Source organism: Hippopotamus amphibius, chromosome 13, assembly GCF_030028045.1.
Source record: "Hippopotamus amphibius kiboko isolate mHipAmp2 chromosome 13, mHipAmp2.hap2, whole genome shotgun sequence".
NCBI lineage: Eukaryota > Metazoa > Chordata > Mammalia > Artiodactyla > Hippopotamidae > Hippopotamus > Hippopotamus amphibius.
Genome location: NC_080198.1, coordinates 99,838,728 through 99,859,024, shown reverse-complemented (window position 1 = coordinate 99,859,024; position 20,297 = coordinate 99,838,728). Strand labels below are relative to the sequence as shown.

The 20,297-nt window shown below is 59.3% G+C and overlaps 2 protein-coding genes across 2 annotated transcripts in view; one reads left to right on the top strand and one right to left on the bottom strand.

The window, feature by feature from the left end:
• Positions 1-20,297, bottom strand: part of SORCS2 (sortilin related VPS10 domain containing receptor 2) — a 489,055-nt gene that overhangs the window by 261,389 nt on the left and 207,369 nt on the right. The gene's annotated exons all lie outside the window — the stretch shown is intronic.
• PSAPL1 (prosaposin like 1) lies at positions 11,925-18,840 on the top strand. The gene is given in 1 exon segment (XM_057705966.1): positions 11,925-18,840. A coding segment is annotated over 1 exon segment (1,566 nt). The 5' UTR covers positions 11,925-12,734; the 3' UTR covers positions 14,301-18,840.

Here is a 20,297-nt window from a genome sequence, read left to right as displayed (position 1 = left end):
TACCCCTCTGCCTGAATGTTGAACTAAAGTGCCTCTGTTCAGCTCACACGCAGACAACCTGCCCCGCCCACCTGTGTGGATGGCTGCAGAAAAGAAGAAATTAACACATCCCCTCATAGAGGCTGGTCATTCCCTGTGATGTTTTGCAAGACTGATGGCCTCTTCACTTTACTTTCTCACTGCCCCTCCCTCTCTGATTCTGTAAAAGAAACTGGCATCCAGACTCCGATAAGATGGTGCTTTTTGGAGACACTAGTCTACCATATTCTCGGCCTGCCGGCTTGCTGAATAAAGTCATATTCCTTGCTTCAACACCTCGTTTCCTCTGATTCGTTGGCCTGTTGTACTGCGAGCAGAGCTGTAAGGAGATGAGTTTCCATGCTACCCAGGCTGTGCACTGCTATCGCAGCCACAGGAAAATGACGCAGCACCTGACGTGCATGTGCTGGGCGCCTATACTGCCAGGCGCTGCTCTGATTGCTTTTCCTGTGTTCACTCATTTCATCCTCCTGGCAGTCCTATGAAATAGGGCCTGTTATTAACCAATTTTGCAGAAGCAGAAACTGAGGCACAGAGCAAGTGAGTCACTTGCTAGGCACTGAGGATAAAGAGATGATCATGGCATTACCCTGCCCTCAAGGACATCCATGTCCCATCCAGGAGTCCAGAGTGCAGATAAAGAACTAGCAGAGGCTCATGGCTGGGTCAGAAACTGCAGAGGTGGGGCCACCATTTGAGCTGGCCATGGAAAAGCATTTTAGCTTTTGGCAGGCAGAGAGGAGGGGGAGTGGAGCCTTCCAGATGGAGGCGCAGCAGAAGCCAAGGTTCAGAAGAGCTGGGTGCAGGTGTGTTGAGGAAAAGATGCTTGAAGGAGCCCAAGGAAGAGAATCTTGGGGTCAGCCCAGCGGGGCCCCCAGTGCCATGGCCAAGCGTGCACCCAGCCAAGAGCTTCGGGAGAATCCCCTCGCACGTGAGGGGAGAGTGCTGTGATGTCCCAGTGGGGAGTGTGGGCGAGGTCCCTGCTGTGTCGGGTGTGCGGGGGCTGGGTCCCCTCCCTGGCCTGTGCTCTCAGGGGTGAGGGCAGACGGGCCTGGGCTGGAGATTCCTAACGCCCCACACGGGGGTGCCCTGTGGATCTCTGTGAGTGGGTGGAACCTGGAAACTACCTCCCCTGTGCCTTAAGGGGAAGCTGAGGCCCAGTGTGGGCCGTGGCTTGGCCTCAGGGCTCCAGGCTGGTCTGTGGCGGAGCCGCCCAGCCGCCAGGACCGGCGGCCTTCCAGCCCTGGGTCTGGGCCCAGGCTACTTCACTCGTTCACCCACTCACCTACTCACCTGGCCATTCACTCACTCACTCACTCACTCGTCCTGTGGCTGATGGACACCTGCCAGGTGCTGGGCCCCCTGCAGGAGCTGGACCCCAGACAGGAGAGCCCTGGACGACAGGGCCACGTGAGTTGGGAGAAGCAGCCACAGGATGGATCATTAAGCAAACGACCTGCAGCCGTGGTGAGCGCTGCCCAGCTGGGTGCGGGGCCTCCAGACTGTGTAACTAGTTGCACGGGGGCGGAGGGGGGCCTGGTGGCCCCTCACGTGGCATGGGAGACCTCGGTGGGCAGGAGCCAGGCTGCTGCTGAGCAGGCGTGACGAGGAGACGGTCTCAGCTGAGGCCTCGTTCGTGAAGCCCGACCCTGCTGGAACCGCAGGGTCCCGGGCAAGGGCGGGGGGCGGGGGACCGGGGCTGCTCCCCTCCACCCCGTTTCAGCCGTGGCTCCTCTGGTTTCTCTAGTTCCTCCCCTTGGCTGGGGAGGTGATGTGGCACCCACCAGCGTGACAGCAGGGAACCCAGCCTCACCAGGCAGACCTCGGGAGTCAGAGAAGACCCTTCATCAAATCCCCGGACACAGATGAGAAAACTGAGGCCGGTGGGCGGGGGGGTGGGGGTCAGGCAGGCCTGAGGCCACAGCCGGTCCACAGGCCGGGAACCAGAGCCCAGACCCGTGGCTCTGCAGGCCCCGCCCACATCCATGCGGGACCCTCCACCACGAGCAGGAAGATGCAGCTGCCGGGCTCGTCCCGGGGGCCCCATCCTTCGGGTTGTTTGGAGGGTAAAGCAGAGAGCAAATGGTATTTGTTTAACTAATTTCAAGGATCAAGAATTTCCAGATGTTTCCCCAGGTCCCGCCCCTCCTCCTGGCCCCAGGTGCCTCCCTCACAAACACCCCTCTGGGGGAGAAGGGGCGGCTCCCTTGGGGCCCCCGGGTGTGGCGGAATTTCTGGCTGTTGAAGCTCCACAGGGAGGAGGCCGTCAGATTCCTGGAAAAGTGGAGCGATTTTCCAGGCCAAAGACCGGCGGAGACAACACAGAATCCACCAGAGAAGCTTGACCTCAGGGCCCAGTGGGGGAAGGGGATGCGCCGGAGGCACCAGGGGGCCCAGCCACGGCTGGGAGCCGGCCGTCGCGTGTGAGCCCTGAAGGCTCAGCGAGGAGGTGGACGGGCCAATGAATCCACGAACGAACGAATGTCCCTGTCCGACGTTTACTGAAAACCATGCCCCACGCATCACCCATCTGAGCAAGACTCCGGGTCCCAGCAGCCTGTCTAGGGCGAGTGACCACCCCACCTTAGAGGCAGGAGACAGAGGCACAGAACCACGTGGAAACGTGTCCCACTTCACCCACAAGTGGGGGACAAAGCAAGGATTTGCATCCTGGTCTGTCGGGATGAATCTTACACGGCACCCCTGTGCAGGTGAGGGGTGGGGGGCGGGTGGAGAGGGAAGGGAGGAGGGAGGAAGGGGAGGGAGGAGGGAGGAGGGGAAGGAAGGAAGGACGAGGGGAAGGGAGGGAGGGACGCAGAAATCTTCTTTTGAGTAGATGAACTTGAACTCCAGCCTCTGTCTCCGCTGGGCTGGCACAGGGCTCTGGAGCACAGCCTGGCCACATCTAGTGACTCAGAGATGCTCTGTGCTCTGAGCAACAGTCCACCTCCAGAGGACCACGCCTGAGATGCTGGCTGGCTGTCGCAGGTGCGCCAGGATCCCCACGCAAGGCTGTTGGCTGTGGAACTGGCCAAAACAGCAAAAAAAAAAAAAAAGAAAGAAAAAAGTGGGAGGAACAAAAGAGTTGATCTGTTTTGTTTGTTTCCTCTGAAGGGAAACAGATCAACTGCGGGTTACTCACACAACGGAATCCCACCTATCAACAGGGATGCGTTTCACGAACACAGCACTGAGTGAAGAACAAGCCACCAGCAGAGGCGTCCAGCTTGGGACCCCTCGTGCGGACTGAAGGCGCACGACACAGTGGCATCTTTGCTTATGGACGCAGACAGATGTGGTGAAACCGTGAAAACACGGAGAGGATGGGGCGCATCAGAGTGAGGGCGGGGGTCACGTGTGCGGGGGACGGAACGCCGCGACCGTGTCTGCAGCGCTTCACTGCTCTCAACAATCTGCAACACGTGTGCAAGACGTTAACATCTGCCTAATGTCCACGGACGTAGAGGGGCCGGTGACGTGGCTTCCCATGGCCTGATGGTTTCATAACTGCACTGTTTCAACGTTAGGATCCACCTCTGAGGGTGGCAGCGTTCTCCGGGGAGGTGGCAGGAGCCGGGGTTCCTGTCCTGAGCCTCCTCCCTGGCTGTGGCGCCCGAGGACCCCCGATGCTGCATCTGACTGCCATGGTCTGAAGCCCACATTCCCAGCACGTGGATTCATTCACTTGTGAACTGTGTGTGTATCCCTCCGTGGAAAATAGGATCTTTTCCAAGATGGGATTAACAAACAAACTAGAAGTGACAGGATCCAAGATGAGGGCTGAGCACACACTGGCTGAACCCGAGGAGAGTGGTTCGACTTCTCTGAGCCTCAGTTTTCTCATCTGTGAAATGGGTGACAATGGACACTGTGATACCGCCCCACGAGGTCGTCCTGGAGAAGCAGTGATCGTTTTTAAGGGGTGAGCAGTTAGCACAGGGCCCTGCATGTCCTAAGTGACCAATTAAGGGGAGGACAAGCCACCGTGGGTGGGTCCCATGAGCTGGAGCCCTGACAGTGAGCACCGTCCGCCCGACAGACCCTCCGGGGGCCCCGGAAAGGGGCTCTCGGCCCAATGCCTCCATCCAGGCACGTCAGCTGTTTCACAGACTCCCATCCTCTTCTTCCAAAACCAGAGGGAACCCCTCCCCTCTGCCCAGCAACAGGGCTGCTTGGAAGAGGGCAGGGACAGTGGCTTGCAGCCCCTTCACCATTAGAGGAAGTACCTCGCCTCCCCTCTAAGGACAGGTCTTCTGGCCGTGCCCTGGTGAGCCAGGCCTGTGGGCCCCCCTGCCAGCCAGTCTCCCAGCAGAGCCCAGGCCCATCTAGCCCTGTCCCACGCCTGGAACAAGCCCCTCTGGTGCTCTAGTAGCTCCCATGACTCCCCAGTGCCCTGCCAGGTCCTTCCGGATGGAGGAAGGAGAGGATGACCTGGGGTTCGTGCCTGGGAGCATTCAGCCCCGGTTTCACAGCGGCAAAACCAGGATAACCCTAATCCCTACCCTGAGCCCCCTCCTCCTGGCTGGGCTGCCCCAGGATCTAAAGAACCCAGTGTGTGGAGAGACAGGAGGCGGGCAGAGGGTCCCCAGGGAGCCACAGCCACGGGGCCTGGGGACTCAGAGGGCGGCTGCCTGGTTCGAACCCCAGCCTCAGCTGTCACTAGCGCTGTGAGCTGCAGGTTCTTAAACCGCCCGATCTCACCTTGAAATGAGGCAGGCACAGTGCCTCCCTCCAGGCTGCAGGGAGGACTACACGGGGGCGTACCTGGGTGGGGTCCGCACAGCACCTGGCCCAGGCAGGCCCCCCACAACCCTGTGGGCAGGATGGAGCGTCGGGGGGAGGGCAGATATCCTACCATCCTACATATGGAAGCGGCAAAAGCCCTAGAATAGACAAGACAACTTTACAAAAGGAGGACTTATACTGCTTGCTTTCAAGGTCTACAATAACCAAGACAGTATGGTACTGACAGGAGAATTGACATATGGCCTGTGGAACAGAAGAGACAGTCCAGAAATAGACCCACCAGTATATGGTCAATTGAGTTTTTGACAAAGCTGCAAAGATAATTCAACGAGGAAAAGTTAAAATGAGGTCACGCTGGAGTAGGGTGAGCCCCTATCCAACATGACTGGTGTCCTTATAAAAAGGAGGAAATTTGGACAGAGATAGGCACACGGGGAGAAGACCAAGTGAAGATGGAGTCAGAGATCGAGGTGACGCTTCTAGAAACCAAGATCACCAGCAAACCCCAGAAGCCAGGGCAGAGGCCTGGGACAGAGGCTCCCTCTCAGCCTCAGAAGGAACCAAGCCTGCCGGCACCCTGATCTCCTGGCCTCCAGACCAGAGGCAATAAACATCTGCTGCCCAAGCGCCCAGCTTCTTAGTCATGCCGCCGAGGAAACTAACCCAAGGACTGACGGAGAGGATGCTGCAGGCTGGGCGCAGACGTGAGAAATCGGGTCCCTCATGAGGGCGGAAGCGTAGTCACCCCACAGTTGAAATCTTCAAATCCTTCCCATGTGCCCCTCTCCCACCAACCATGGCTCCTCCCCACCGTTTGCCCAGCATGTTCTCAACCTCGGAACCTCAAAGACCACCCAGAGGCTGTGACTTCCACGCTGTCACTCCGGTCTGGACCTCCCCACTGCCTGTTCCAAAGCTGCTCACCCTGGTCACCTCCATCCAGAGGTCACCATTTGCCCTCCCCCATCCCACCCCACTCCTCCCGGGAAGAAGGTCTCCCCTCCTCCCCGTCTCATCACCCAGGGCGAAGGTACGGTCCTCAGTACCCCTCCCTGTCCTCCTCCACGCCACGCCCTAGATCAGGCCCCTGCCTCTCACCTGCATGTCACAACAGGCCGACAGGTGTGCCTGCCTGCATCCGCCTCCTCCAGACCAGCTGCCTGGCTGCTCAGGTCAAACGTACGGTTGGTCCCTGATTCCTCTCTCTCACGTTCCACATTCAAACCCGCAGCACATCCTGTTGGCTCTACCTTCAAACAGATGCAGAACCACGGCCGCCACCCACCCCTGCCACCCAGGCCCTCACCTGGACTGCACGTGGATCACTGCAGTGACCTCTGGCTCTTCCTGGCCAGCCTGGTCTCCTTGTTGTCCCTGCTCCCACCTGCCACAGGGCCTTTGCACAGCACCTCCTGGACCATGCTTTCCCCAGACACCCACCTGGTTCTCACCCTCACTTTCTCAAGTCTTTACCCTGATATTGTTGAATCACTGACCACTCCCACTTCTGATCCTCCCCCGCTTAATTTCTCTCTCTCTCATCCTCACCTCTTTTCATCTTACAACACCTACTTATGTATTATAATTGTTGTTTAATTTCTACTTCCTCCCACTAGTTCCAGGAACGTGGAGTTTTTCTGTCTGTTTCATTCATTCAAATGTCCTCTGTACTTAGAACAGCAGCACAGAGCCCACAGTAGGGGCTCAAGATATAATTGCTAAATATGTACCTGAAAGTCAAGCAAATAGATACGGCGTCGCCCGTCTGCCTTTAGGATCTTCTTATTTTCCCTCTTCTACCAGAGTAATAAGAACTCCGTAAATAAATAAATAAACCACACATTCAACGCAAAAAAAAAAAAAAAAAAAAGAACTCTGCCCATGCCATCAGCCTTCTGCCTGCACCCGTGGGGATGAGACGACCTACTTTAACTTCTGGGGAGGCCCTGCCAGCTCCCTCAGGTGCCCTCCTGCGGCCACCTCCCTCCCAGGGTGGGCAGGCCGAGTGGGGCTTGTTATGTTAGGACCGTCCTGGAGCTGCAGCCTGGCCCGGGGAGGCAGGGCACCCCACCGGGCGGGAGGGTGCAGGCAGGAGAGCACCTGCGTGAGCTGCGGGATGTGCCGGGAGGAACCAGAACTCAGGGGAGGACGCACAGGACCACCCTGAGACGCTGGGCACAGGGAGACACGCAGCCCCCACCAACGTCCTGGGCCCCTGAGGGAGGGTCTCCGGGCTCTGGAGACTTGTGTGTCTAAGGCCCTGGGCTTCAGAGTCCCACACGCGTGTGTCTACACCCCTTTCTGCACACTCCCTGGCCTCCCTTCTTTATGCCCCTCCCATCCTGGGGGCTACGGCTTCACAGCCTTAAGACAAGGCTCCCACGTGCCTGGAGAGGAGGCCACTGGGGCTGGAAGATCCAGGGCCTCCCAAGGCTTTCGGGTTGCAGAGACCAGGACTAGGGGCTGCCCTTCAAATCTCCCTGCCGCTCAGGCCTGCGTGTCCCCGAGCTGAGCTCTGATCCTACAAGACGCGCCACCGGCTCAGGAGAGCTTCGCAAACACACCCAGTGGCTGGTGCGTCGCAGGTGCTATACCCACACCCGGTGCCTCGCCCCCCCCCCAAGAGGAGTGTCACCCAGCAGAGGCAGGAGGGGCAGGGAGGAGGAGGGGCAGCCCTGGGAGTGGGGAGCGGGCATCAGTGCCAGGCAGGGCCGAGGCAGAATGAAGGGAAGCTGCTGCCTCCAGGTCCAGAGATTCCAGGACACGGGCTGGGGAGCCCTGCTGGGCTGGAGCCCTGTCACTCTGTGTGGGCAGAGGAGTGAGCAGGTGTCCCCGTGCACCTGGGGACAGCTCCTTCCCGCCCACACGGCAGGGCAGCCTCGGCGACTCATGGTGAAATGGAGGCCAGAGGGCCCGGCGAAGCATCAAAACCTTCCTGGTTCCCTCCCTCTCCACGCGGGTCCCCCTGGAAGCAAGTGGTTGGCGAGCTCCAGCCCCACCTCCTGTGCGTCCCCTCCCTGACCCTGGCTCCACATAAGGGTCCCACCCACAAAATGCCCCCCTCACGCCCCCCCAGTCCCATTGGGACCAGGCTTATCTCTGCTTCAGAAGAAAAAGTAAATAGCTTCCAGAGAAATTTATAAAAATACAGCAAGTGCTGCCATGTGTTGGACTGTGGGTGGTGAATGAACACGCCTCATGTCATTTCCAGCACTTTCTGTGGGGGGACGTCAGAGCCGTGTGGAGCAACGCCGCCGAGGTGACAGGGCCTGGGGCCACCGTGTCAGTGCCTGGTGCATCTGCTCAGCAAACACGGACCCCAGGCCCCAGCAGAGCTCCCCCGTGTGCCCACCCAACAGAGGTGCCCACCCAGGCCCACCCGCAAGACGTGCCCAAGAATGTACAGAGCAGCGCCTGATGCCAACCCAGCCACGGCAGCTGGCACAGGGGACACCACCCGGTGGAGGCCCAGGGAGCTGCGGGCACCACAGGGCTGGATCTCGTCTGGAGACAGAAAGCAGCAGACACAGAGAACACGCCGCCCCATCCCACGGATACGGATTCAGGAAGAGGTGAAACCCATCCACGGTGAAGACAGCCGGGAAAGCGATGGGAAGGGGGCACAGGCGCCTCCCACATCTCTGCAGGGGTGGTTTACACACGGCTCTATTTGTAACTGAACTGCACAGTTACAGTGTGTGCATTCTGCTATTTGTAAATTTTATCTCAATAAGATAAAGACAAATGTGTACAAATACGGAAGTCCAGTTAGTAGGTTTTGCTTTTCACAGTGGTAGCAGTTAGGTTTTCTGAAACTACTTTTTTCATATCGATATTTTAGAGTTCAGCAAATGAGTAAATATTATTAAGGATAATGGGAGCCCGACTCCTCGCTGTTGAGTGGGTGAGTTAAAAATATGGAAAGGAAGAAAACTCGAATGTGGTCCAAGGTGTTGTTGTCTAAGGATCAGAGTGAACGCATTGCCTTATGAAGACGTATGATGCCTGGATGATATGTTACAGGTGCATGTGTGTCTACACATGTATGTACGTGTCTGTTTCTGTATTTACAAATGCCTCTCTTTCTGTGTGAGTACAGCCTTCCTCTCTCCTTCCTCCTTTACCCCCATCAACAAGAGGTAAGATGTCCACCGCTCTGTTCACCAAGACGGCCGCGATGACACCACAGGAAACCATGAGCACATCTCGTGTCTCGGTCTTGGTTTCTAAACACCATCTTCCTCGGAAAACAGGCTGATTCCAGGGCTGGTTCAAGGAACACACAATATGAGCCTGGAGCAAGTCTTGCACCAGAAAGCACAGACGTGCTCCGAGAACGATGGACGCACGTCAGAGACACACAGGCCAGCTCAGAGTGACCCACGGATTTGGTCCGAGCCACTTAGGCATCAGAGAAATTGTAGTCACGGATTACAGTCTACTAAATCAAAGAAACACTCACCAGTCCACCCTGGAAGGGAGGGAGGGATGGAGGAAGGGAGGGAGGGGGAAGTGGGGAGGGCTGGAGGAAGGGAGGGAGGGGGAAGTGGGGAGGGATGGAGGAAGGGAGGGAGGGGGAAGTGGGGAGGGATGGAGGAAGGGAGGGAGGGGGAAGTGGGGAGGGATGGAAAAGCATTTTTACAGAAGAATGCCAACTTATAAATAGAGATGGAGGTGGGGTTAGAAAATGATTGGTGATGCTAACAGTGGGTAAACCTTTGGTGAGAACAGAATATTTACACACTCTTAAAGTACCTTTCTAAAAAGTAATAATTACAAAAAGGAAACCATCACTTCACATAGAAAGAAACAGGCAGATCTTCAGCAAGTGACCCCAGATGAGCAGTACTGGACTGGCCCACACCCTTCCCATGTGGTGCACAGAGCAATTCCTGCCGCATCCGTCCTTAAGGAAACCTGGGCAGACCCAAGGGGAGGGTGTTCTACAAATAACCCGCCTGGACTCCAGTGTCACAAAAGACACGTGAAAGGTGACTGAGGAGCCACGGTGAGCACGCACAGCCCGTGACCCTGCGGCTGGGACCAGAAAGTGAGACACAGGGCAGATCTGGGACCGCTGTGCAGTCCAAACATGGGCTGCGGGTTAAACGATAGTATTGTGTCAACATTACAGTCCTTGATGTTGATAAATGCCCTGTGATGATCTGAGAGAATGTCCTTGTCCTCAGGAAACATACACTGGAGGAGTTGGTGTCAAGGGTCACGGCATCTCCATACTGTCAGCAGGTTAGGAAAAAGTATCTGTAAATGTAAATGTGTGGGGATGGGCAGATAGATGAGAGGAAAGCTGGTGTGTGGAGGGGCGGGTACCACAAAGCAAAGGGGGCAAACGGGCCTGAGTGATGGATGGCCAGGAGTTCCTTGCTCTATTTTTGCAATGGTTCTCTAAGTTTGAAATCATATCAAAATAAAACATAACCTCCCCCCAAAGAAAACAGACGTGGAGAAAACAGAGCTCTTCGAACACTGCTGAGGGTAGTGGGGACCGGCATGGCCACCGTGGAAAAGCCTCTGCCAGCATGGACTGGACATCTGCCCATGGACCCCGCAATTCCGCTCCTTGAGAAAACCCAGCAGAGATGGGGCACATGCGCATCCCAAGATGGACACAGCCCCAAACTGGACACAACTGAAAAGCTCACGAGGGTAGACTAGATTAATAAACTGTGAATTCAGGGGCCTTCCCTGGAGGTCCAGTGGCTGTGACTCTGTGCTTCCAGTGCAGGGGGCCCAGGTTCCATCCCTGGTCAGGGAACTAGATCCCACATGCACACTGCAACTAGACGTTTGCATGCCACAACTGGGGAGCCCACCAGCCACAACTGGGGAGCCCGCCTGCCGCAGCTAGGACCCGCCACAGATAAATAAATACATAAATACATAAATTGTGAATTCACCCAACAGTTTCTGCACAGAAATGAAGAGCCACCCAGAAGCACGGACAGATCTCACAGGTGCACTATTGCACTGAAGAAGCCAGACAGGAAACAGTCCGGGTTCTGGGCAAGGGGCTGCCTGGATGGATACTCTGTCTGGATCTGGGTGCTGGTTCGGTTTGTGGATCTCCACGGAGCTAAATATTCAGAATTTGTACCTTCACCTGTATACATAAGATATTTTAATAAAAATTTAAAAATTAGAGAGAATTCCCTGGCGGTCCCGTGGTTAGGACTCCGTGCCTGTGACTTGGGTTTGATCCCTAGTCTGGGAACTAAGATCCTGAAACCTGCACTGCACGGCCATAAATAAATAAACAAACAAACAAACAATTTTTTTAAAATTAAAAACCTAGAAAGTCCAAGAGAGAAAACTCTCCTATATACTTTTTTAAAATAAAAAACAATTCTGCGTTTCATCAGCGGGGAGAAGGTTCTGGGCGTCCGGGAAGTGCAGCGTTGGGGGACGGAGACCAGGACAGCAGTCCTGAGCATCAAGCAGGAGGTTGGGGGCTGTCTGGCCAGGGCCCTGGGCAGGGCCTCCTGCTTGCCCGGCCCACCCGGTGCTCACAGCCCTCGTAGGATGCGAGTGGGTGCTCTGGAATCTTGGGCGTGTGCTGAATAAAGAGCAGGTACCGGGAAAGTGTGCTGATGTGAACCAACCCCTGTCGGCCCCAGGCAACTCGAGATGGGGCGCCATGCCTCCAGCCCCCCCTTTGGGGGTAAAGCCCAGAAGCCGGGCATCCAAGCGCCCAGGCTCACTTCATCCCAAAGGCTGTCCATCCCTCCTCTGGTCCAAAGGGACCACAGTCCGAGGGCCGGTGTGAAGAGCTCAGCAAATCCTATTTTCCGTGTGCTCTTCCCAACCCCGCACTCTGGAGGAAGGCAGAGGGAACCACCCTGGCCACATTCCTCCACCACGGCCGCTGCAACCTCTCCCCAAGGCCTGACCCACATAGCTGGGGTGTGGAATGCCCCCTCTGGGCACTCAGAGCCCTGGATCTGAGAGGCGGCACCACACAGGGGCCTCACGCCCACCTAGGGGTGCAGGCGGCCCCAGGGAGCTCCCTACCCTCGGGCCCCTGACCCGTCCATCCCTGGGAGGGCCCCGTGGGAGCGGTGAGCTGTGTGGAAATCGGGCCACAGGCGACACTGGCTCCGGAGTTCTCCATTTAATGAAGAGGCTCCAACTCAGGACACCTGTGTGTGTCTGCCCAGCGCTCACACTCTTGCCTGATAACTCGCTTAAAAACTGAGGAAGGAAAATAATAAGATAATGAGTGACACAGGAATGAAAGAAATTCCTCTCGTGGATGTATACTTTCAACCAGCACTTTCGGCCAAGTTTCCAGAAGGAAGAAACGGACTGGGCCCAGGGACCCGTCTTCTGGCGGCTTCCCCGCATGTGGCTGTCCTGGGTGGCCGATGGGTGCTCTCATCGTGGATGAAGACATGAGGGTCCCCCACACAGCACCGCCGGCCAGCGCCAGGGCTAGGAAGAGAGCCAGCCATCCAAGTCATTTCAAGGCCAGATGTAGAAAACAGAGCTTCAGTAGCTGGTTGGTCATTACATTCACTTAATCTCCTGGCATCAAAAGGATAGAATGCCTTTATGGACCTCCCAGAGAGGGGCCAAAATGCCCCCAAGGGTCTTATATTCTAGGAGGGGACTCAGCCAGGAGACAAATCAGGATGGGATGATGAGCCGTGATGAATGGGCTTCTAGGAAAGGGGTCTGTGAGTCGTGCTTCAACCAAAAACAAGCTGGGTTTGGGAAGATGAGTGAGCGTTTATCAAGAAGGGTGCTCCAGGTAGAAGTGCCCTCCACTTGGCAGCAGGGAACCAGGGAACCAGGGTGATGGATGAGTCAGGCTGAGGAGGTGCCAGCAGGGCGGGGCTGCCCCGTGCACTGCTCAGGGGCCAGGCGGGACCTCTGGGTTTATAGCAGCGGCCGGCGGCCAGGCGCAGTGGAGCTGGCCCGTGACCGCCAGCATGCTCTGTGCGCTGCTTCTACTGCCCGGCGTCCTGGGCGCCACCCTGGCCGGCTCCATCCCTGGCCCCGAGGAGTGTGCAGAGGGCTCGGCAGGGCCGTGTCGGGACCTGCAGGTGGCAACAAGGTGCGGGGCGGTGGGGCACTGCCGCAGCGCCATCTGGAGCCAGCCTGTCGCCAAGCCCCTGCCCTGCGTCGTGTGCCTGGACGTGGCGGCCGCCGCCAGCAATGGACTGAACCCTGAGGCCACGGAGACCGACGTCCTGGCCGTGGTGAAGAAGACCTGTGAGTGGCTCCCCAGCCAGGAGTCTTCGGCCAAATGCAAGGGGATGGTGGACGCCCACGGCTTAGCCATCCTGACCATGCTCGGCGGAGCCCCAGGCAGCACCCCGGCGCAGACGTGTGCGGCACTCACCCTCTGCCAGCCACGGCAGAGGCTCCCGGCCACCCCAGGGCCACTCTCCGAGGAGGACACACCCGAGGTCGCGGCCCCATTCATGGCCAATGGGCCCCTCAGCTTCCACCCTCGGCGAGTCCCTGCGAGCTCGGTGTGCCAGGACTGTGTCCGGCTGGTCACCCAGCTCCAGGATGCCATTGGGCCCAACCTGTCCAACCTGGCAGAGGTGACCCCAAGGGAGCAGTGCACGTCCCTGGGGCTGGGCCTGGCTCCCCTTTGCAAGAACGACATCCGCCAGTTTTTTGCCCCTACCAAGCAAACACTGAGGTTCGTGCCGCCGAATGAGATCTGCAGGATGGAGGGCTTCTGTGAGGAGCCGAAGGGACCAGCCCGCTTGGCTCCCGGGGCTGCTGTGGACGGGGTCCCTTCCCTGGAGTTGGCATGGCCGAGGAAGAAGGGCGAGGTCCAGATGCAGGCCAGCGTGCCCTGTGATGTGTGTCTACAGATGGTCCAGAAGCTGGACCACTGGCTGGAATCCAACAGCAGCAAGGTCGCCATCAGCCATGCCCTGGAGCGTGTGTGTTCAGTGCTGCCCGCTCCCGTGGTCCAGGAGTGCATCAGCTTAGTAGATGCCTACATCCCCTCCTTGGTGGAGCTCTTGAGCAGAGTCACCCCAGAAGGGCTGTGCACGGCCATCCGGCTGTGCGGCAGACAGCGGCGCACCCGGGCAGGGCAGGAGGGCCCCGCGACCCTGCCGCCCCTGCAGGACGCGGAGAAGCAGGACAGCATCTGCAGGAGGTGCACGCGGCTGCTCGGCATGTCCGCCCACAACCTGGAGCAGGAGCGCACCAAGCACCGCATCCTGAGGGTCTTCAAGGGCGGCTGCAGCATCCTGCCCCTACCCGTCACGGGGCAGTGTAACCACGTCATGAGCGATGACCCGCCCGTGTTCATCGAGACCCTCAGGGAAATCACGGGCCCCACGCTCCTGTGCACGAAGATGGGCACCTGACACGCCCCCAGGGCCGAGCTGCTGGGCACCAACCCGTGCGTCCTGGGGCCGAGCTTCTGGTGCAAGAGCCAGGAGGCGGCCAAGATGGGCGGCGCCGTGGAACACTGCCAGAGCCACGCGTGGAGAGGGACGCCCCTCCCCGCCGGAGAGCACGCGTGACCACGGCCACCCGAGACCTGGTGCCAGGGGGCACCCCTCTCCCCCGGGAGGCCCTCGTCTCCGTGAACCCCACAGGGGCCCTGCGAGGTGGGTGCTGTCCCATCCCCACGTCACAGATGAGAAAGGGAGACTCCCAGCAGGGAGGCTGGAAAGGAGCTGAGCTCTGTCCTGCCCACCGGGCCCCGCGGCTCTGCCCTGATGGACTGACACAAACTGACTGCCCCGCCCCCGCGCCCCGCCCCCGCCCGGCTGAGGGCCCCAAGTCTCCCTCACTGTGCTGTGGCTGACGCTGTGGGGGGCCTGGCCGTGGCCTCTGGGGCCCCCTCTATACCTTGCTGATGGGGTCCTGGCTGGGGCGAGCAGTGGCAGGGCAGAGCGTGGGTGGAGAGGAGCCGCCACGGATGGAGGCCCACCCCTCCTGTCAAACAGCTGGCGGCGGGGGTGGGCCCTAGGTCTCACCCACAACCACCATCACTTGCTCAGGCCAGACCTCACCGCTCACTGCTCAACCTGGGGTCCCGGTGGGGGCCTCAAAGGGGCATATGGGGTGTGAGTGTCTGTGGACCTTTCTGGGAAGGAGGCTGAGGCTTTGACTAAATGTCCCCAGGGGTCCTTGGGCTCAGCGCCGCCCTTCTGATGTCACTGCCCACTGCAGGACCCTCTCCCTGTACCCCGGACTCTACGCTGCCCTGGTGGCAGGCAGAAGGAAAGCCTGGTGCCGCGCTCTAAGTGAGGAGAGGAAAATGCGCCAGGTAAGAGCCCATGGGGACAGCCCCGGGGGTCAGGCGCTGGTGGGCAGATCCCTCCAGCTGTTGAGCCTGGCTTTCCTAATCTGTAGAATAGGGGTGATCACACCTGTCTCATGGGGTTGCTGGGACAGACCACTAGAGGCGATGTCCGTGAGCTTCTCCCCGAAAGGGCCAGCATCCATCGGTCTGCCTGGGCCGACAAGACCCAGCTCAGGGACGCCCGGCAGAAGCTGGCTGTGCAGGGACTGAATAAACTGCAAGCTTCCTCCAAACGGCATTTGCTGTGTTTCATTCTCAGGAGGCCCTGGTCCACGGGCCGCTGTGGCACCCCCTCCTTCTGGCCTCGCCCAGACATCCCCTCCTCCAGGAAGCCTTCCTGAGGCTCCCGGCCCGGTTTAGGCGCCCGCTGTGGTTTCCCCATCCTGTCCTATTGCCATCACCAGTCCCCCCAGCACACTGTGAGTCCCTCTGGGGTGGCCACGGGGCGGGACCCCCGCTGTGTCTCGTGCCCAGCGCAGGGCAGGCACAAAGTAGGTGCTGAAACATTCGTGGGACACACACAGAAGGGTTTCAGTTGAGGCCTGGCCTGGAGAGGCCCCGTGGTCACCTTCACATGAATTCCTCTGGAGGAACAGAAGTGCCCAGGCCTCGGATGAAAGAGATCTGCGTGGGCGCCCTGCTCTGAGAAGCCACACCTGAGCTCTTAGGTAAATCTCCTGGGCCCCAGCCATCGCCCCAGGAAGACGGGTGTGCACGGCCTGAGTTTCCACACTCCTCAATGCTGGTGCCTGTTGGCTGAGGCTGGGCGCACTGCTCAGCCCTGTCCCAGAGGAGGACCGAGTCCAAGATGGCGATCGTGCTGGCCCCCCACCGACCTGGGGGCCCGGACATCGGCGGGGAAGGCAGCCCGGGCCAGGTTCCCAACACGGACACCTTGTGACGGATGGACTTGGAAACTGTTGGAACTGTGCACGAGCCAACGTCTCTGGGAACAGCCCTAGAGGCTGTCGGTCTTCGGGCGCGTGTCTCCTCCTTGGGACAGGATGGGGCTGCGGCCCCTTCTCTGGCTTGTCTGGGGGACACCTGCTGACAGTTGTGCCACAGATCTCAGCTTCCTGGGATGTCACTGGTCACCCACGGCGGCCTGTGAGTGGCCAGGAGGGGTGAGCACCACGTCTCCCAGGTGTCCCATCCATGCAGAGCTGCAATGCTGTCCCATCACCCTCCCCCAACCCAAAGTGACCTGTAGCAGGTGGTCATCGCAAGGTCTACACATGCCCTCCCTCTGCCTGCCCCACTCCCAGGCCTGGGAACCATCTGCTCCCACTAAGCCACTTCAGAGCTGTGACTGGACATAAGTCCAGCCATGCACCCGGGCATGCTGCTCATCCAAGGACAGGGACCCCTGCTCACCTACCGAGGGCTTCCCACCCGCCCCATGGGGCACTGTCCTGAGAGCTCTGCCTGTCTTCACTCCTCACCCTCCACAACCACCCTGAGGGAGGCACCATTATCACCCTGTTTCATAGAGGTAGAAACAGAGACCAGAGAGGTTCAGTAACTGGCTCAAGGTCACACAGCCAGTAGGCAATGGAGCCAGGAGTCCAACCCAGGCAGGAGCTGGCTCCAGGACCTGTGTTCCTGACCCTCCCACCCGCTGGTGGAGTTCAAGGCCTGACTCCACCATTCTAGGGCCTCTGCCTCAGTTTCCCACTCCTGAGTGGATGCCTGCACCTTCCGGGTCCTCAGCAGGACCGATGACGATGTATGAGAAGGGCCCACTCGATGGATACATGGGCAAGGATGGGGGCTTTTAAACCCCTTCCTCCCATCGGACACGTCCTTCTGCATTTCGCGGCTGCCTCTTAAAGTGCGTTTCATTGTTTTCTTTCTGCATATCTTCCTCCTAAGACGCACTGACATTTCTCGATCCGATACGGCTGATTTACTTTCCCCGAGTGAGCTAGCGTCTTAACCACTCTCTGCTGCTGCTTTCTTATCGTTTCCCTCATCAAATTCCTTTTTGATTAGAAAGCTGGGGTGGGTAAATTAGCTGATTGCTGCTGCAGAGGCCGTGAGAGCGAGCGTGCAGGGGCGCCAGGATACCCGGCCGCGGGGAGCCCGCCAAGGTCTCCGCCGGGCGGACGGAGGGCTTCGGGGAAGGACTCGCTCAGCCCAGGCACGCGTGACTTCACCACCACCCCCAGACCTCTCGGCACGGCGTGTGTCTGTGCACACGCTCACGTCTGCACAGACGGTTTGCGCAGAGCCCAGAGTCAGGGCTGGGCCAGCCCCAACTCGCCACACCCCGGAAGGCAGGTGGGGCGGGGCGAGCAGGCCAGCCTTTCATGCCCCTTCCTCTGCCTCCGTCTCCTTGTCTGGGAAATGGGCCCAGCGACCCCCAAAATGTATCCCGGCAGTGGGAATGCTTCACAAGGCAGCCCCTGGCTCGCTGGGACCAGTGCAATAGACGCCCCACCTGGGTCCTGCTTCCTCCATCACCCCACCCCACCCAGTCTGTCCTCATCCTCATCCAGGCCTCTGTGAGGGTCTCTCCTTCCTGTGGACCTCTGTCTCCATGTCCCCTCCCAGTGAGGTCAGGTCCGGTCCAGTTCCCAGCTCGACACCTCCTAGCTCTGCTCGCAGCTCAGCTTCTACCTTCACTGTTCCCACCACGGGATGGCCTGTTGATTTCACGTGTCTATCTTGTCTTCGGCCTGTCTCCCCTCGTGCAACGTGACCCCCCGGGGGGCAGGGATTTTTTTTGCCTCAGTGGGCCTCGGTGTGTTCCCATCTCCCAGGACAGAGCCAGCCTTGAACCAGGCCCCAAGTTTGTCAGGTGAATTAATGAATGTGACCACCATCTTCACCCTAAACCTCCCACTGCTCCGCCCTTCGTGGGCAGGGACCACCCGGGCTGAGCGTCTCCAGGGAGTCAGATGATTCTGAAAAGGCCCAGCCGCGGTCAGACCCCCCAGGTATAACATACGGATAGTCAATCCTTCAGTGAATGAAAGTGAGTCAGTTCTGCTCAGTCCCAGCTGCCTTCCCAGGGATGCTGTACACACAGGAGCATCCTCCGTGGCCAGAGGGGCTGCATCCCGAGGACCCGGGGCTGACCGCCGGCCTGGGCCTGGGTGTGCACAGGAGCTTGCTCCTCCCCTAGCAGCCCTCCACGCAGACCCCCGGGTGAGCGTGCCCTTGCCCCTCTCTGCCAGCGCCTGTACTCGTCCCCCGCCATGAGGTCACCGTCAGAGGCAGCCCGGTCCCCGAACCAGGGGCTCACTCAAGCTCCTGGACCCTCCCCGCCCTCCCACCCCCACTGCTGTCCCCACTGGCCCCCACGCTGACACGCTGGCCCATCCCAGGCCCACAGGAGCGCAGGCGTGGCGGTGGGTGGTAGGCGGGGGCAGGAGGCCACCCCCAGCGTGAGTCACCGTTGGTTCTGCTCACTCCCTGCTGGGTTCGAACGCTGGTGAATGAGGGATGGGGCAGACGCCCAGCCCAGCAGGCTCACATCCCTGTGGCCCAGAGAGGGACGGGGTCGTATCTGGGCCCGGCCATGGGGTTCAGGTCCCAACTTAAGCTTCGATGGCATTTAGGGCCTGGCTCCGGTGCAGGGGCTGGGGAGAGACACAGCTGCGTCTGATCACTCAGAGACCCGCAGGGGCCTGAGCAGCCCCACCCCTGATACACACATACACACACGAGGATTTGCTCTTCTCTCCCCAAGAGGCCCCGAAGGAGTGCATCGTGTCCCCCACACTGACACAGTGGCCGTCACACCACCCTGGAGAACTCGCCCCAGGACAACCAGGACTCTCCACACCCGGGCGCTAGTGTAGAGGCCGCGCTGGCGGCAGGCAGTCTCCGTCGCCATCACACCAAGCCCAGAAATGGCCCCCCGTCCCCGTCTCCCAAAGACCTTCCTTGTCGGCACGGCCCAGCTTCCTCTGACCACCCCGCCACCCCAGGGAGGCCGCCCTCGTCACCCCGTTGCTCTCAAGCCTCCCAGAGTCATCACCTCCCGACTGTCACTGGGGCCAGGCCTGATGCAGCACGATGGGACAGTTCCGGAACTCGGGGAGTCTTTGGGGCCACGCAGCAGAGCAGAGAGCGCGCGGGCTGTGCAGAGAGGCCAGTTCCCGCTTGACTTCCCCACTCACTGCTGTGTGACCTTCGGCAAGTTCCCTAACACGTCTGAGCCTCGGTTTCCCGGTGAGTACAACAGATGATAAAGGTACCCCTCCCACGGCACCTGCGGGAGGGTTAAGCGAGGTGCCAGGTCAGAGCTGGGCTCACACGGCCCCAGGTGCCTGTGCCCCCCCGGGGAGTCATGATACCAGTCCCTGCCTGAGCTCGGAGAGCCCCGGAACCCGGGCCAAGGCCCAGAGGGAGACCCGGGCTCACGTTCACCAGGCTGGCCTGAGACAGCCTGTTGGTCAGGTGTCCTGGCCAGTCCCAGAAATCTGTCCCGCTGAGCCAAGCCTAAATGTGGTTGGCTGGGAGAACCTGATGGATACAGGAATAGTGGGTAGCAAGTAGGAGAGAGAGGAAGTGAGGGAGCCTGAGAGATGGAGAAAAAAGGAATCTTCCCGTCTCCGTGAAGCATCCTGTTTTCCCTCCAGAACGTGGCACCTGCAACACTTTGAAAGCACGTGGTTGATAACGGACCCCCGAGAGCCTTGCCCGGGTCAGCTGTGTGTGCTGGGAAGGTCCTTTCCAGGGGAAACCCCAGCAGCAAAGCCCACACAGCCCCCTAGTTCTCCACTGGCTCGGGGCCACCAGCCAGCCGGCCCTGGGATCCAAACACGTGCTCGCTGGCCGTGGGAAAAGATGCCCCGGGAACAGCAGGGTTGACCTGGAGATCTCTCCCCGAGAAAAACTGGGCCCTGGCCCCTGCCGCAGCCCCTCACGCATCCTCCCGGGTCTGCAGCCAGAGAAGTGAGATGCTTCCTGCTGAGGGGTAACAGCTATGGCGTCTGAAAACCATCACACTGTCCCTTCCTGGGTCCCACGGGGAGAGGACAGGGTTACCCCACTGCGGGCCTGGGCGGCAGGCCTGCCTCTCCAGAACTGGACCACCTCTCCTCTGTGCCTCAGGTTCCCTTCTGCATCTGGAAGAGTTTGGATGAGATGGGGACAGAGCACAAACTCCCCAGGGCCCAGGGGTCGTGGACAATGACCAAAGGTGGCCCTTTCTAGGGGGCAGCCTGGTGGCCCTTGGAGGATGTGGCCCATTTCCCCA